General features: G+C 41.0%; 1 protein-coding gene across 1 annotated transcript in view; it reads left to right on the top strand.

The window, feature by feature from the left end:
* LOC138987029 (rho GTPase-activating protein 20-like) overlaps positions 1-17,938 on the top strand; it is a gene marked incomplete at its 3' end in the record, with an annotated part of 40,764 nt that extends 22,826 nt beyond the window's left edge. Inside the window, exons 6-9 of the mRNA XM_070366991.1 lie at positions 334-397; positions 2,724-2,918; positions 15,779-15,954; positions 17,777-17,938. Coding sequence (XP_070223092.1) covers positions 334-397; positions 2,724-2,918; positions 15,779-15,954; positions 17,777-17,938 — 597 coding nt within the window. The remainder of the gene's footprint in view (positions 1-333; positions 398-2,723; positions 2,919-15,778; positions 15,955-17,776) is intronic.
* Between the last annotated feature and the right edge of the window lie 879 nt (positions 17,939-18,817).

The following is an 18,817-nucleotide window of genomic DNA, read 5'->3' on the forward strand; positions in this document are numbered from 1 at the left end:
ATTAAAAATTACTATGTTTTTTTTAATTCATGGACCACCCACAAAGTGAGAGGCTGACTGTGACTGCACTATGGTTGCACAGATCCTCACCCTCCTCACCCTTTATCAAAAAGGACAAGAATCTCAGTCGATCCATTGGAGGCTATGAGAGAGGGACAGGGGCTACTGGAATCAGCATTGTTCACTCAAAAATTGTTGCCACTTCCATGGACCAAATAGCATTTATACTGGCCCAAATTCTCCTTTTGAAAGTATAGAAATGCTAAGGAAATGAGTTCTTCAAGTATCTACTAGGAATATTTGCTGTGACACATAGTTCTTTTTCTTTCCAAGGGCTCTGAGAAAGATTACCAGTGGATCAGTTCTGCTGAGAAAAAGACTTCATATCCACTTACTGGTAAGTGTCAGGGAAAACCTAAGATGGAGCTGGTTGGGATCCAAATTGTAACTTTAAAGTCTCAAAGTAATGGTTGATCAGTCTTAAGCTTAAATGCCCTTAAACTGAAAATCTCTTGCAGTATTCATTTATACACGTCTTAAATATTTCGAAGCACCTGCTCTATCCCAAGCACAGATAGCATCTCTTCATGCAGCAGCTTATGGTCTATTTGGGAACAGCAGTGTGGATTTTTCTTCTTTACTTTTTCCACTTGACAAACAGAGTTGTCTTGAAAACACTTACTTACTTACTCTCTATTTACTCACTTAGGTATGAAAGCAACACAAGCAGGAATTTCTTTTGCTCATACATTATTTTTCATATTCCAGTCTTGACGTTCTCAGTTCCATTTTCTAACTACTAAGTTGTCTCTATTTCGTGATCATCTTCTAAAATCCAGCCATACCTCTGACCTCAAGTACATTTATTCAATACCTATTCTGTGCCCAAAGCTTTTCTCAGCATCATAAAGAAAATGAAATAATCACAATCAGACACTTAGATTCTTCACTGACTAAACCACCTGCATGTACTTTGCTGTTTCTCAAGCTGAGTTCACTAGCACTGCTCTTGAAATTTTTGATAAATAGACTATATCTTTCCTAAAATAGTTATCATAGCAAGTTAACTAAAAATAATAATGCACATTCTTGGATGAGCAAATCTGTCAGGGGTGGTCAGTGAAAAAAGGAGGAATTAAAACAAGGGAAAAGACAAAATCTGTAGTGGAACTTGCAATATAGTCATGGTGACAATGACTTCTGCTAGAAATCTTAGAGCACTTCCTCTTGTAACTTTTTTCATCTGTTCAACAATCCTGAGTCTATTACTCTTTCAAGTGATCTGAGGAACATTTTCATGTGGTCTGAAGAATCTAAACAGCTACGTTTTTTCTGTGATATGTATATTCCCAGTCTTAGAATACATAGAGTCACCGAGTATAAAGCTGAAGACAAAATCACCTCACCCATTTCACGTGTTTTTCTTGTCTTGTTGACATCCTTGTAAAAGTCAGTCAGCAGTAAAGTGGAAAAAAATTGAATATTGAAACATATTTAGTTTAATAAAATGCGTTAATTTAAATAAGACCATGTAGATGACAACTTCTAAGCTTAGAACAGCCTCAAACAGCATGGCTGGCTCTGAGGACTCCTAAGAGGCTGTCTTTCATGCTGCTGCCTCAGCAGTCATTCTGAATGTGCTTCTTAGCATGTTCTCAGCTGACAATTATGGATTAGCTCCTGGTTATCCTGGTGTCTTGGTTGTATTTTATTACTCTCAAAGAAGCTTCTTTTGCCTTAAAGGATGGAAGTCGCTGCGATTCTTGTTCTGAATAGAGCACTGACATTGTGTTTATGCCAGATGTAAAGCAAAAGCAAGAACTCCTCCAGTTGCATTTAATAAATCAGAAACAAAAGAAAAGGAGCTTTCATGCAATTCTTTAAAGATGGAATCCACAGGACAGCACAGGGTCTTAGAGAATTCTCTGGAGAGGAAGCAATTTATAGCATGAAAGAGCAAAACAAATCACTTGGCAGGCAACTCCCGATGATTTCTGGTGTGGTTTTCCACTCTGTAAACACCGTTTTGCACTTTACTTCTGGGTTTTCTCGGCCGTGCAGGCTTGTCTCTGATCACTGTCTCGTAGGAAACCCCTTAGAGGGAAGCAGCAGCGGGAGGGAAACATTAAGGCAAACCACCCCACTGCACTCTGCCTACTGAACTGACAAAAGGAAATGGAAAATCTGTTAAACTGACATGTGGGACAGAACACTGATCAGAGCCATTCTTAACATACATAGTCCGATGATTTTAAAAATATTAAGCACCAATGCTTATTAATATATTTACTTTGATCCTTATGAGTCTATGTGTGAGGGTCAGTGTTTCAAAGGAGGAATGTTAAGGCTAGCATTTTGCCTAAGATGTACAGGTGTAGTGCGTCAAGGCAGAAACTAGAAGGCCATAAATATTCTCAGATGGAAACACAATGAAAGTCAATATTGTGCAATTCACTGATGAAATGCCTTCCAAGCCAAGCAAGGTGTCTAAAAACATTTTTCTTGTTATGTTTTAAACCCTTCTGTTTGGGCACCTGCTTTTTGCAGCGTGTCCCCTTGAGAGAGTGCACATTGTGCTTACTCGGGAGTCACAGCCTTCTCTACCCGGAAGCCCCTGAAGGTCAGCAGTCACACCAGTGTGGCATACTCGCTCACGGTAAGGTGGGTTTGATCCCACCCATCACCATCGGTCTGAATCTATATTTAGATTTTTCTCCATATAGGTCATGAACATCCCTATGGAATTAAAATGAGCTGTATTCCAGCTACTGGGCTGCTGCAGCAGCAACTGGAGGGCTCCACTTCTGCTTCTGCCCTCCAGGAGGCCTTCCTGGAGGGGCCGCAAGAACTCCAAGACCAGTTTATCCTGAAACCCAGGCACTCAGCCAGAAACCAAGCCAGAAATCAGCACGGGAAAGGTGAGCCCCTTTCCTTCCTGCAAGTGGCTTCTCTTGGCTCTTGTCTCTACTCCTGAAAACAAACTGTTGACGTACAGACAGTTCTCCATGTGGGGCTGGAGGGCAGTATAGGCAGGCACCAATTCCACCCAGAATCAAGTCCAGAGAAGCCCCAAAGGTCTGAAATCAAGACCCAATTCACTTCTAGGAAGGCCTTTTTTTTTTTTTTTTTTTTTTTTTTTTTAATTAAATTCCTCTAGGTAGACAGCATAGCACTTCCTACATATAATTATGTATTCACACATCTGTGTGGGCTTTGCTGGTGGCCTAGATGGTAAAGCATCTGCCTGCAACACAGGAGATCTGAGTTCAATCCCTAGGTCAGGAAGATCCCCTGGCAAAGGGAATGGCTATCAGCCACACCAATATTCTTGCCTGGAGAATCCCACTGACAGAGGAGCCTGGCAGCCTACAGTCCATGAGATCACAAAGAGTCGAGCATGACTGAAAAACTTAAAACACACATACACACACACACACACACACACACACACACACACACACCCCTATGTATCTTATTAGAACATGAGCTTCTTATGGCCTGGAAACACACGTCCCCCATCCCAAGGTTTTGTCCAGTATCTCGGGCCCCTCACAGGAGGTGCTTAGATGACTGTGTGGCTTAGAGAAGACCCAGAATCTATTCTGGGCTTAGGCTGAAGTGGCCTTGGGCATTCTGGTTAGACTTGAACTCTCTCTCTCTTCTTTTTTTACATTAGTATATTTATTGAAGAAAATATATTTCAAAAAGAACAGTAAACCATTTGCTATTTGCTAGCAAAATTAATTTTCTCTCAGTGTATTTTGTAATTATGAAAGTCCAAATGCTCCTGCATATAGTCTATTAGCAGAGAAGGTAAATTATCAAGCACCTTGGTCAAATATCTATTTATAGAAAATCTAATATTCAGTTTTAACTAGTTTAAATTAGAGTCTTGCAATATAATTCAGTTATCAATATTCTTATTTTTCCTGTCAGTAAACTGAATGTGCTAGTTCTCTTTGGGGGAAGACTATGTTACTCAATATTTTCCTATGCTTTTGATTTTCAAGAGAAGAGAAATCTTAAGACACTTGTGTTTGAATGTCTGGTATTGTGCCTAATGAATATTTTACTAATTAATGTTATCATTAGTAAAATGTTCATTCTGATTACTTCCCATGCTGGTTTAAAGTGACCTATGATAAAAGACATATATCAATTAGGTATGTTTTGGATTGACATGTACACACTGCTCTATTTAAAATGGATAACCAACAAGGACCTGCTCTATACCACAGGGAACTATGCTGAATACTCTGTAAGAACCTAAATAGGAAAAGAATTTGAAAAAAATAGATGTATGTATAATTGAATCATTTTGCTGTACACAAGAAGCTACCACAACATTACTAACCAGTTATACTCCAATATAAAATAAAGCATTAAAAAAAGAAAATAAACTTTCGCAGAAGACAAAAATAGCAATAAAAACTAAACAATGTTGTTCAGTTCAGTTCAGCTCAGCTCAGCTCAGTTGCTCAGTCACGGCCGACTCTTTGCCACACCATGGACTGCAACACGCTAGGCCTCCCTGTCCATGACCAACGCCCAGAGTTTACTCAAACCTATGTCCATCGAGTCAGTGATGCCATCCAACCATCTCATCCTCTGTCACCCCTTCTCATCCCGCCTTCAATCTTTGCCAGGATCAGGGTCTTTTCAAATGAGATAGCTCTTTGCATCACGTGGCCAAAGTATTGACAACGTTGCATCTTCAGCAACATTCCTTCCAATGAACATTCAGGAATTATTTCCTTTAGAATGGACAGGTTGGTTCTCCTTGCTGTCCAAAGGACTCTGAGGAGTCTTCTCCAACAGCACAGTTCAAAAGCATCAATCCTTTGGTGCTCAGCTTTCTTTATCGGAGAAGGCAATGGCACCCCACTCCAGTACTCTTGCCTGGGAAATCCCATGGACGGAGGAGCCTGGTAGGCTACAGTCCATGGGGTCGTGAAGAGTCAGACACAACTGAGTGACTTCACTTTCACTTTTGACTTTCATGCACTGGAGAAGGAAATGGCAACCCACTCTAGTATTCTTGCCTGGAGAATCCCAGGGACAGGAGCCTGGTGGGCTGCCATCTATGGGGTCACACAGAGTTGGACATGACTGACGTGACTCGGCAGCAGTAGCTTTCTTTATAGTCCAACTCTCACATACATTCATGACTACTGGAAACATGATAGCTTTGACTAGATGGACCTTTGTTGGCAAAGTAATGTCTCTGCTTTTTAATATGCTGTCTAGGTTGCTCGTAACCTTTCTTCCAAGGAGCAAGCATCTTCTAATTTCAATGCTGCAGTCACCATCTGCAGTGATTTGGCACCCCAAAACATAAAGTCTGTCACTGTTTCCACTGTTTCCCCATCTATTTGCCACGAAGTAATGGGACTAGATGCCATGATCTTAGCTTTCGGAATGTTGAGTTTTAAGCCAACTTTTTCAATCTCCTCTTTCACTTTCATCAAGAGGCTCTTTAGTTCTTCTTCGTTTTCTGCCATAAAGATGGTGTCATCTGCATATCTGAGGTTATTGATATTTCTCCTGGCAATCTTTTTTTTTTCTCTTTTAAAAATGTATTTATTTTAATTGGAGGCTAATTACTTTACAATATTGTAGTGGTTTTGCCAAAATTGACATGAATCAGCCATGGGTGTACGTGCATTCCCTATTCTGAACCCCCTCCCACCTCCCTCCCCATCCCATCCCTCTGGGTCATCCTAGTGCACTAGCCCCGAGCACCCTGACTCATGCATCGAACCTGGACTGGTAATCTGTTTCACATATGGTAATATACACGTTTCAATGCTATTCTCTCAAATCATCCCACCAGCAATCCCACTGTGTGTATGCCCAGCAGTGGGATTGCTGGGTCATATGGCAGTTTTATTTCCAGTTTTTTAAGGAATCTCCACACTGTTCTCCACACTGGCTGTAATAGTTTGCATTCCCACCAACAGTGTACGAGGGTTCCCTTTGCTCCACACCCTCTCCAGCATTTATTGTTTGTAGACTTTTTGATAGCAGCCATTCTGACTGGTGTAAGATGGTACCTCATTGTGGTTTTGATTCACATTTCTCTGATAATGAGTGATGTTTAACATCTTTTCATGTGTTTGTTAGCCATCTGTATGTCTTCTTTGGAGAAATGTCTGTTTAATTCTTTGGCCCATTTTTTGATTGGGTGGTTTATTTTTCTGGAATTCAGCTGCAGGAGTTGCTTGTAAATTTTTGAGATTAATTCTTTGTCAGCTGCTTCGCTTGCTATTATTTTCTCCCATTCTGAAAGCTGTCTTTTCACCTTGCTTATAGTTTCCTTCATTGTGCAAAATCTTTTAAGTTTAATTAGGTCCCATTTGTTTATTTTTGATTTTATTTCCATTACTCTGGGAGGTGGGGCATAGAGGATCCTGCTGTGATTTATGTCAGAGAGTGTTTTGCTTATGATTTCCTCTAGGAGTTTTATAGTTTCTGATCTTACATTTAGATCTTTAATCCACTTTGAGTTTATTTTTGTTTATGGTGTTAGAAAGTTTTCTAGTTTCATTCTTTTACAATTGGTTGGCCAATTTTCCCAGCACCACTTGTTAAAGAGATTGTCTTTTCTCCATTGTATATTCTTGCCTCCTTCATCAAAGATAAGGTGTCCATAGGTGTGCGGATTTATCTCTGGGCTTTCTATTTTGTTTTATTGATTGATATTTCTGTCTTTGTGCCAGTACCATACTCTACTGATGACTGTAGCTTTGTAGTATAGCCTGAAGTTAGGCAGGTTGATTCCTCCAGTTCGAGTCTTCTTTCCCAAGAATGCTTTGGCTATTCAAGGTTTTTCTGTATTTCCATACAAATTGTGAAATTATTTGTTCTAGCTCTGTGAAAAATACCATTGGTAGCTTGATGAAAGTGAAGTCGCTCAGTTGTGTCCGACTCTTTGCTGACCCCGTGGACTGTAGCCCACCAGGGCCTCCATCCATGGGATTTTCTAGGCAAGAGTACTGGAGTGGGTGGCCATTTCCTTCTCCAGGGGATCTTCCTGACCCAGGGATCGAACCCAGGTCTCCTGCATTGCAGGCAGATGCTTTAACCTCTGAACCCATGAGACTCCCTCCTAGAAATTATTCGTTCTAGTTCTGTGAAAAATACCATTGGTAGCTTGATAGGGATTGCATTGAATCTATAGATTGCTTTGGGTAGTATACTCATTTTCACTATACTGATTCTTCCAATCCATGAACATGGTATATTTCTCCATCTATTTGTGTCCTCTTTGATTTCTTTCATCAGTGTTTTATAGTTTTCTATATATAGGTCTTTTGTCTCTTTGAAAGTGAAAGTGAAGTCTCTAAGTTGTGTCTGACTCTTTGCGACCCCGTGGACTGTAGACCACCAGGCTCCTCTGTCCATGGGATTCTCCAGGCAAGAATACTGGAGTGGGTTGCCATTTCCTTCTCCAAGTGTTCTTCCCAACTCAGGGATCGAACCCAGGTCTCCTGCATTGCAGGCAGATGCTTTAACCTCTGAGCCACCAGGGAAGCAGTTAGATATATTCCTAAGTATTTATTCTTATCATTGCAATGATGGATGGAATTGCTTCCTTAATTTCTCTGTTTTCTCATTGTTAGTGTATAGGAATGCAAGGGATTTCTGTGTGTTAGTTTGATATCCTGCAACTTTATTATATTCATTGATTAGTTCTAGTAATTTTCTGGTGGAGTCTTTATGGTTTTCTATATAGAGGATCATGTATTCTGCAAACAGTGAGAGTTTTACTTCTTCTTTTCCAATCTGGATTCCTTTTATTTCTTTTTCTGCTCTGATTGCTGTGGCCAAAACTTCCATAACTATGTTGAATAGTAGTGGTGAGAGTGGGCACACTTGCTTTGTTCCTGACTTTAGGGGAAATGCTTTCAATGTTTCACCATTGAGGATAATGTTTGCTGTGGGTTTGTCATATATAGCTTTTATTATGTTGAGGTATATTCCTTCTATTCCTGCTTTCTGGAGAGTGTTTATCATGAATGGATGTTGAATTTTGTCAAAGGCTTTCTCTGCATCTATTGAGATAATCATATGGTTTTTATCTTTCAATTTGTTAATGTGGTGTATTACATTGATTGATATGCAGATATTGAAGAATCCTTTGTATCCCTGGGATAAAGCCCACTTGGTCATGATGTATGATCTTTTTAATATGTTGTTGGATTCTGTTTGCTAGAATTTTGTTAAGGATTTTTGCATCTATGTTCATTGGTGATATTGGCCTGTAGTTCTCTTTTTTTGTGACATCCTTGTCTGGTTTTGATATTAGGGTGATGGTGGCCTCATAGAATGAATTTGGAAGTTTATCTTCCTCTGCTATTTTCTGGAAGAGTTTGCATAGGACAGGTGTGAGTTCTTCTCTAAATTTTTGGTAGAATTTGGCTGTGAAGCCGTCTGGTCCTGGGCTTTTGTTTGCTGGAAGATTTCTGATTAAAGTTTCAATTTCCGTGCTTGTGATGGGTCTGTTAAGATTTTCTATTTCTTCCTTGTTCAGTTTTGGAAAGTTATACTTTTCTAAGAATTTGTCCATTTCTTCCAAGTTGTCCATTTTATTGGCATATAATTGCTGATAGTAGTCTCTTATGATCCTTTGTATTTCTGTGCTGTCTGTTGTGATTTCTCCATTTTCATTTCTAATTTTGTTGATTTGATTCTTCTCCCTTTGTTTCTTGATGAGTCTGGCTAATGGTTTGTCAATTTTATTTATCTTCTCAAAGAACCAGCTTTTAGCTTTGTTGATTTTTTCTATGGTCTCTTTTGTTTCTTTTGCATTTATTTCTGCCCTAATTTTTAAGATTTCTTGCCTTCTATTAACCCTGGGGTTCTTCATTTCTTCCTTTTCTAGTTGCTTTAGGTGTAGAGTTAGGTTATTTATTTGACTTTTTTCTTGTTTCTTGAGGTAACCCTGTATTGCTATGAACCTTCCCCTGGGTACTGCTTTTACAGTGTCCCATACATTTTGGGTTGTTGTGTTTTCATTTTTGTTCATTTCTATGCATATTTTGATTTCTTCTATGATTTGTTGGTTATTCAGAAGCGTGTTGTTCAGCCTCCATATGTTAGAGTTTTTAATAGTTATTCTCCTGTAATTGACATTTAATCTTACTGCATTGTGGTGAGAAAAGATACTTGGAATGATTTCAATTTTTTTGAATTTGCCAAGGCTAGATTTATGGCCCAGGACGTGATCTATCCTGGAGAAGGTTCCATGTGCACTTGAGAAAAAGGTGAAATTCATTGTTTGGGAGTGAAATATCCTATAGATATCAATTAGGTCTAACTGATCCATTGTATCATTTACATTTTGTGTTTCCTGGTTAATTTTCTGTTTAGTCGCTCTATCCATAGGTGTGAGTGGGTATTAAAATCTCCCACTATTATTGTGTCACTGTTAATTTCGCCTTTCATATTTGTTATATTTATAATTGTTGTATCTTCTTATTGGATTGATCCTTTGATCAGTATGTAGTGTCCTCCTTTGTCTCTTTTCACGGCCTTTATTTCAAAGTCTATTTTAACTGATATGAGTATTGCTACTCCTGCTTTCTTTTGGTCTCTATTTGCGTGGAATATCTTTTTCCAGCCCTTCACTTTCAGTCTGTATGTGTCCCTTGTTTTGAGGTGGGTCTCTGGTAGACAGCATATATAAGGGTCTTGTTTTCTTAATCCATTCAACCAATCTTTGTCTTTTGGTTGGGGCATTCAACCCATTTACATTTAAGGTAATTATTGATAAGTATGATCCCTTTGCCATTTACTTTGTTGTTTTGGGTTCGAGTTTATATACCCTTTCTGTGTTTCCTGTCTAGAGAAGATCCTTTAGCATTTGTTGGAGAGCTGGTTTGGTGGTGCTGAATTCTCTCAGCTTTTGCTTGTCTGTAAAGCTTTTGAATTCTCCTTCATATTTGAAGGAGATCCTTGCTGTATACAGTAATCTGGGTTGAAGGTTTTTCTCTTTCATCACTTTAAGTATGTCCTGCCATTCCCTTCTGGCCTGAAGAGTTTCTGTTGAAAGATCAGCTGTTATCCTTATGGGAATACCCTTGTGTGTTATTTGTTGTTTTTCCCTTGCTGCTTTTCATATTTGTTCTTTATGTTTGATCTTCATTAACTTGATTAGTATGTGTCTTGGGGTGGTTCGCCTTGGGTTTATCCTGTTTGGGACTCTCTGGGTTTCTTGGACCTGTGTGACGATTTCCTTCCCCATTCTAGGGAAGTTTTCAACTATTATCTCCTTGAGTATTTTCTCATGGCCTTTTTGTCTTCTTCTTCTGGGACACCTATGATTCGAATGTTGGGGCGTTTCACATTGTCCCAGAGGTCTCTGAGGTTGTCCTAATTTCTTATAATTCTTTTTCCTTGTTTCCTCTCTGCTTCATTTATTTCTACCATTCTATCTTCTACCTCACTTATCCTATCTTCTGCCTCTGTTATTCTACTGTTGGTTCCCTCCAGAGTGTTTTCGGTCTCATTTAGTGCAGTATTCATTATATATTGACTCTTTTTTATTTCATCTAGGTCCTTGTTAAACCTTTCCTGCATCATCTCAATCCTTGTCTCCAGGCTATTTATCTGTAACTCCATTTAGTTTTCAAAATTTTGGATCATTTTTACTGTCATTATTCTGAATTCTTTTTCAGGTAGACTCCCTATCTCCTCATTTTTTTGTTTGGTTTGGTGGGCAATTATCATGTTACTTTACCTGCTGAGTATTTCTCTGCATTTTCATCTTGTTTAGATTGCTGTGTTTGGGGTGGATTTTCTGTATTCTGGCAGCTTGTGCTTCCTCTTTATTGTGGAGGTTCCTCCCTGTGGGTGGGGTTGGACGAGTGGCTTGTCAAGGTTTCCTGGTTAGGAAAACTTGCATTGGTGTTCTGGTGGGTGGAGACAGATTTCTCTCTGGAGTGCAATGAAGTGTCCAGTAGGGAGTTTTGAGATGTCTGTGGGTTTGGTGTGACTTTAGGCCGCCTGTATATTGAAGCTTAGGGCTATGTTCCTGCATTGCTGGAGAATTTGCGTGGTATGTCTTGGTCTGGAACTTGTTGGCTTTTGGGGGGTGCTTGGTTTCAGTGTAGGTATGGAGGCTTTCGGATGAGCTCTTATCCATTAATGTTCCCTGGAGTCAGGAGTTCTCTGGTGTTCTCAGGTTTTGAACTTAAGCCTCCTGCCTCTGGTTTTCAGTCTTATTCTTACAGTAGCCTCAAGACTTCTCTATCTATACTGCACAAATGAAAAAATATCTAGGTTAATGATGAAAAGCTTCTCCACAGTGAGGGACACCCAGAAAGGTTCACAGAGTTAGATGGAGAAGAGAAGAGGGAGGAGGGAGACAGGGATGACCAAGAGAAGAAGAGGGGGAATCAAAAGGGGTGAGAGCAAGCTAGCCAGTAATAAACTCCCTATGTGCTCTCCACAGTCTGGACCCCTCAGAGAGGTTCATGCAGTTACACAGAGAAGAGAAGAAGGAGGAAGGAGACAGAGGTGACCAGGAGGAGAAAAGAGGGAATCAAAAGGAGACAGATCCAGCCAGTAATCAGTTCCCTAAGTGTTCTCCACAAGCTGGAACACACAAAGAGATTCACAGAGTTGGGCAGAGAAGAGAAGAGGGAGGGAGGAGATAGAGGTGAGCTGGTGGAGAAAAGGAGAGTCAAAAGGGGGAGAGAGCAATCAAGCCAGTAATCACACTCCTAAGTAAAAATGGGTATTGAAGATTGGGTTCCTAAAGGTACAAAATTGATAACAAACACCAAAAAGCAAAGATTAAAAGTCTAGAGTAGAGGTTAGATTCTCTAAAATGCAGTATTTAAAAAAAAAGTCACAAAAAATGATAAAATATAAATATATGAAGTTTGCTTTAAAAATACGGTCTTTTGTTTTCTGCAAGGTAATAGGAGGTTACAAAAATGAAAATTAAAGGAGTAATAGAGGACTTAATTTTTTTTTTTTAATTTAAAAATTACAATAGTAAAAATATATCTAGGAATTTCTCTGGAGCTGTTGTGGGCAGTGTGAGGTGAGTTCAGATAGTTCCTTGATCCAGCTTATACTTCTCAAGATCTATGTGTTCCTTCCAATGTAGTCAGTGCTAACTACAGGGCTTTAATCTGTTGCACCTGTCATTTCCAGAGTGGTTCCCTCTGTTTATTTTAGCTTCTTCTGTTTGCTGGTCTTTTCAGTGTCTAATTTCCGCCCTGAAAAAAGGGGGCGAAGGTGGTCACTTATTTAGGCTCACTTATTCAGTGGTGCTGTGGGGAGGGAGGAGCACTGCAAACAAATATCCCTGGCGTGTGCTCACAGTGTCCTGGCCACACTGGGTTTGCCCCCGCTCACGGTGTGTGTGCTTTCCCAGTCTACACTGCTCAGGCTCCAGGTTGCTCTGCCTGCAACTGTCTGAGGCGGGCCCTGGGTTGCGTGTACTTCCCAGGTCTAAGCCGCTCAGGTTCAGGTTCTCAGGTACTCCACAAGGGCACAGACTCAGTCGGGCCTGCGTTTTGTGCCCTTCCCAGGTCCGAGCAGCTCATGGGACCAGGTGCTTGGTGAGCACAATGACCCCCAGGTGTGGTGTGTCTTATCACCTCCCCCATCCCAGCCGCTCCATTTCCTGGGTGGCAGCAGGTGTGCCTGTCTCAGGTGGGCCGTGTGTCTCTTCTGGGGAGCTGATCTCTGGCTGTGACCATCCCAGTGGATGTCAACTGCCCAGGAGAAGTCTTGTTTAGCAAATGGGAGCCTGCTTGCAGTTTTGTAGAGGATGCCTCTCTGGGGCTGAGATTGCCCCTTTCAGGCTCTGGCTGCCCCTGCCTGCCTCCCGGTCTCTCGCGGGGGATGGGCCAATGCACAGCCAGCTAGCTCTCCTTTGGTATTCGTTCAGTCCTTTGTTCTGTGTGTGGGTCATGCAGTGCCTTAGGTTAGGGCTTTTCACAGGATAGTTCTCTCTCTGGCTATCCCACAGATTGGGTTGCTATCTCACGTTAGCTCCCTCAGATTGCCCTCAGGGCATTCAGACCTGGTCCTTACCCTAAGCAATACAGCCCACACCTCCTGTTCAGCCCCCCGCTTGTTGGTGGCAAATATGAGTGTCTGGACTACTTCTCTGCTGGAAGTTGATGTTAGGCACGTAATCTGTGGGATTTATTTATTTATTTATTTTTCCTCCCGGTTATGTTGCACTCTGAGATTCCAAAACTTCCCACTGACCTGCCAGTGAGAGTGTTTCCTGGTGTTTGGAAACTTCTCCTCTTTGAAGACTCCCTTCTGGGACAGATCTCCATCCCTACCTCATTTTGTCTTACCTCCTTTTGAAGAAAATGGGCTGCCTTTCTGGGTGCCTGGTGTCCTTTGCCAGCATTCAGAAGTTGTTTTTGTGGAATTTGCTCAGGGTTCAAATGTTCTTTCAATGAATTTGTGGGGGAGATTGTGGTCTCCCCGACCTATTCCACCACCATCATAGGACTGCCTCTGAGACTTGAAGTCTGGATTCTACCTCCACAGCAAGCTCTCTTTCCATTCTGCTTCAGACCTAGGTTGAAATTGGAACTGGACTGAATGTTTATATGTCTGTTTGCTTTTAAATCTTTGCTCTTGCAATCACCCCTGCTACCATTCCAGTATTGTCCCATTGACATTTCTTTCTCTGAATAAAATGTCTTACTAATTTAGGAAGTATTGGGGCCAGAATAGAATTTCTACTTAAAGTATTTGTATTCTTAGAATTGTTATTCTATACCCACAAAGTTACAAAATTTCACATTTTAACATTCAAACCCTAATTTGAACATCAGGAAACACTAACCTAAATCGTTCCAGGACTATTTAAGAAAGATGAGGTTATAAAGTTAACCTGTTTAACAGTCCCTGGCAACTCACTCCAGTATTATTATCCAGGAAGTCGCACGGACAGGAGCCTGACAGGCTATAGTCCATGGGGTCGCAAGAGTTGGACACGACTGAACAACTGAGCACCATACTTTTCATGGCTATAGTATACATTTTTATTGGTCACAGAGCCAGCAAGAACTCTAACACCAACCAATGTACATTAAAAAGGTCCATCTAGGCCTGAAAATAAAAGTATAGGGCTTAACGCCTATTTTGCCTTCCGTCTATGCTTATAGACTAGCTGAACATATAGCTTTGTAACAACTGATAGAGATTTCTTCCTAAAAGTATTCTTATTAAAGCTGAACAATGAATGAATACATTTAGAATACATGAATACTTTTGGGTAGTTTAGAAATAAAAGAATCAACTTAAGAGTAAGGAAACCTGGGGGCATAAGGCAACTCAACCCATATAAACATATATCTTTTTAACATTTCTACATATTAATTAGGAGAATCTCTTCCTGAATTTAAGAATACATTTGCTTTCTTCATTATCTCCTTTTAAAATGATGGCGGTATGAATGTCAGGTCAGAAAGGGCCTAAGGCCAAGTGATGGCATTCTTTCAGGAATGCACACCTTCTGGAGGCTGCAAAATTAAATGGAAAATGGGGGTCGCATCTGCTTGTGGGGAGGTGACTGATGTCTAGGCTGCCTTAGGCCCTTTGAAGGAAGGAAATTACCTTTATTAAGGGTGCTATATGCCATGTCTTGTGCTGGTTAGTAAGTAGCATCATTTATGTTAAGTTTGAGCAAACTAAAGCTCAAAGAGTTTTAGGTAACTTATCCAATTAAGGGGCAGAATAGGAGCCTTCTGGTTCTCTCCCCCAGCACAACAAGTGTTTCTCCCACTTGAATGGACATGGTGATGTACTCACTATTTCTCAGAAAAGACAAGTGGATGGGCATTGTAAAATATTTGGTTAAATTCTACTGTATATTTTTCTACAACTTGGCTCCTCTATTGACTTCTTTAGCTGGTTATTTAAGGAAACATAAAGCAGGTTTATTGAACAAATATCAGGGAAATATTCATAGCTGGGCATGAGAAACTCTGAAGTCAATTTTTCATTGCTGATTACTCTTTCTTTGAAAAGCCCTTCATCTGCATTCCTTTGCGAGGGGCTGTTGGTAGTTAAATTCACCTTTGGGTTACCTGAGTAAGGTGTCACAGAAAAATGGCCACCTGTAATCTTACCACAGAGTCTGTATTTAATGACTACTTCCCAAGGAACCTGAGGCAGGAAGTCATCCTTGGAGCTGACTGAGGTGTGTGGCCTCCAGAGGAGAGCTCCAGAAGCTGACTGAAAAGCACGGTCAGGCAGGCTGTCTCAAGAAAGGCGAATCTTTTGATGGGAGAAAATTGGGCATCACTGGGTACTCAGAAAGACAAACACATAACTGAACACAGGAAGGAAACTTCCTATAAATGTAAATGATAACCAAATGCTGCTTGATTTGAATATTAAATAATTTTGCCTTTCAAATGAGATCTGAAACCAGAATCCACTGACAACACTTAACATTAGGAAACCTGTATAACTATAGGTTAAGTGCTTCATGACACAGGGCAAAGGGAATACAGAGCACTGTCTGGGGAATACTGTTACAGGGAGAATCAACCCTGAGTCTGATCACGCCTCTAGGTTTAACTACTGGTTTGCAGAATATGGGGAAAAAGAACATGTTAACACCACAAGGATGCAATTAGCCTGCTTAAGATTGAGGGGAATGCTATATAACAAATGGTTCAGTTTCTCTCTTTCAGCCTCTGCCATGAACATGCTGCTGAATGTAAGTGGTGGAAATCAGGCTAAATAAGCTCAACTACTACTAGTGAAAATCTCTCTTCTACATTAGTTTCAGACAAGAAGACAGTTAGGAAGAGTTCTCTCAAAAACTGGGCCTTTGGCTGTATCTCCAGGACCCGCGAGGTGAACGAACACCCATGTCTACCACCCACAAAGACAAAACAGCTCTTTGGAGCTCCTCTTGAGGATGTATGTGATAATGACACCCTGCCCACCCCAATTCTGGTAGGTCTTATTTTGGTTTCTGTAACCTTCCTTAAAAGGGGAGTGCTGAGACATCAAGTGTTCTCTTCCAAATCTACTCCAAATGAAGAAGTCTGGCTTTGTCCGATAAGATTCATAACATTACTTCAAAGAATAAGATCTGATTTAGGTACTGCAGAGTCAGAAGGCAAGTACAAGATGAAAAGATACTCTCATCCATTCCGCTGATTTCAACAAAGACCCATCTATACCAGCTCAGACCAGTTAACATGGACTCTGTAAGTTAAGGCAGTTAGAGAAGGCGAGGTTGAGGAAAAGAATGAGAGCAGTCCTTTACAGATCACCTTTATGAGGTGAGAAGGGGCAGCAGTCAGATTAGTGAGCTACTGCCCTTACCCAAGAAAAGAGGAAGTATATAGAGGCACGTATGTGGAAAGCTCCAGTCTTAAGGGGACCTGTTCTTCTGCAAGGTTGTTCAGAGTAGTTATCTCTTAAACAGCTGCGGCAAGGAATTGTGGAGATCAGCCAGAGGCTGGGACAGGCTGGGAGCTGGGCAAAATCAACCCAATGTCCATTTTTTCCTTCGGGTGACAGAGTGCTTGTTTTGCATAGAATGGTGGGGTGGTCCTGGAGGCGAGTTTTAACTCCAGGCTATTTTGACCGCGTAGCTTTCCTTCAGACTCTGTGTGTAAGAATCTCTGCGAGTCCACCTCATCCTCATATGTCTCCCCGTCTCCTCCCTTGAAGTCCACACGAGTCTCAAGTCTCCTTCAGCTGAGTCTACTCCCCCTTATTATGCAAAATGTCTCCCATGGATTTGATTTGCAACTCAAGTGTTTAAGCATAAAGTACATATCCTCTGGCAAAGATGAATCATTTGCTCCTGACAGAAGGTGTCAAAAGAGAGTCACAGATTTCGGACTGTGCTCTATCAAATTAGTGTACTGAACTGTAAGCATTAACTCTTGTTCACTGTCCACTATCTCTCCAAGCACTACACTAGATGCAGGGAATTTTATGGTATATATGAAGAAATTTATCATACTAGCTATGTGCTACCTACTACCCCAGACCTTACGTCTTTCACAGAAAACTTAGGGGGTAGCCATGACTATCATCACCCCCACTTCATCAATGAAAAACAAAAGAGCCTCACCCAAGTATGTGCTATGCCCAAAGTCACACAGTGGATGACTGGCATAACAGATTCCACATTCCTTGAAAAACCTGGCTCCAATAGCTGTTATCTCTCTAACTCTGCAGACAGCAGAGGACATAAAAATACAGGAAAAGGAACTACAAAGGCTGATGAGACAAGAATGTCATCGGAGAAGGAGGAGAGGCGTATAGAGCCTGATTTTGAGGGGAGGGAATACAGGAAACAGGACTGAATGGGGTGGACAGTGCCTGGAAGGGGAAGAAACAAATGGAGCATGAATATGGCAAAAAGATGTCCACACTTAGGGAAGAGCATCTATAATAGGGATTAATGAGAAAAGAGCGGTGAAGGAAGAGAGGGTGAATCTACAAAGGCCTCAAAGCAGAAACGTTTAACACAGTAAATTCACTGAAACGGAAAATCTGATTACACAAGTGTTTAAAATGTTTCAGTGATGATGAGTCCCAAAAAAAAAAAAAAAAGTTTCAGTGTATGAATGTCAAATCGATTGTTGGGTCAAAAATATATTTAGAGACACTGAAGAAAAAATTTCAAATTGACTTCGGTGCTGTTCTAGAACTGTACCCTCATATACCACAGATTTGTCAAAACTGGAGCAAGCTTGTGCTCTGGGCTTCTAGACATGAAACGTCCCACAGTTTTCTTTTCTTTCCTTCCCTATAGGATATGCTTTCCTTTATCAATCAAAAAGGGCCGTTCACAGAAGGCATCTTCAGAAAATCAGCCAGTATAAAATCATGCAGAGCCCTAAAGAAGAAACTAAACTGTGGAGACACAGTGAACTTGAATGATGTACCAATATTTGTGATATCCTCAGTCTTAAAGGTAAGGAAAGATTGAGCATTATCCACGGACACAGTAAATGCGAAGCTATATGACTGGTCCTTCATTATGAATGCCCAAGAAACCTAATAGGCATAAGAGAGGAAGGAGCTGAAAAGTGAAAAACACTTCACAAAGGCAAAACTGAAGGAAGGTACCGCAAATGTTATAAGCCCCATACATTAGATATTTTCCTTTTTCATTGCACATCTTGACTCCTGAACACTCCATGCAAAGGAATAACAAGATATTTAAAATACCCACTTACACATTGAGTGTTTACCAAAACAAGCTTCCTGCTTTGGATGACTTCCTCATCACCTTCCTAATGAAGGCCACATTTCCAAAATAAAATTCATAATCAGCCTTTGGAAACAGTTAACAGAAGTAACTTCCCAGGTGACTCAGACAGTAAAGAATCCGCCTTCAATGCAGGAAACCTGGGTTCCATCCCTGGGTTTCCAGGATCCCCTGGAACAGGGACTGGCATACGACTCCAGTATGGTTGCCTGGAGAATCCCATGGACAGTGGAGTCTGGCAGGCTATAGTCCATGAGGTGGCACAGAATTGGACACGGCTGAAGCAACTTAGCATGGATGCAGGACAGATGTTTACTCACTATGGTAAACTCATGTGTTTAGCGTGTGTGTTTTTGTGTGTGTGTGTGTGTGTGTCTGTGTCTGTGTGTGTTAGTTGCCTAGTCGCAGCCGAGTCTCTGTAAGGTAATGTAATGTATCCCATTAACTGTAGCCCAGCAGACTCCTCTGACCATGGAATCCTCCACGCAAGAATACTAGAGTGGGTTGCCATGCCCTTTTCCAGGGGATCTTCCTGCCAGGCATCGAACCTGCATCTCTTGCATCTCCTGCATTGGCAGGCAG

Source organism: Bos mutus, unplaced genomic scaffold, assembly GCF_027580195.1.
Source record: "Bos mutus isolate GX-2022 unplaced genomic scaffold, NWIPB_WYAK_1.1 CTG435, whole genome shotgun sequence".
Taxonomy (NCBI): domain Eukaryota; kingdom Metazoa; phylum Chordata; class Mammalia; order Artiodactyla; family Bovidae; genus Bos; species Bos mutus.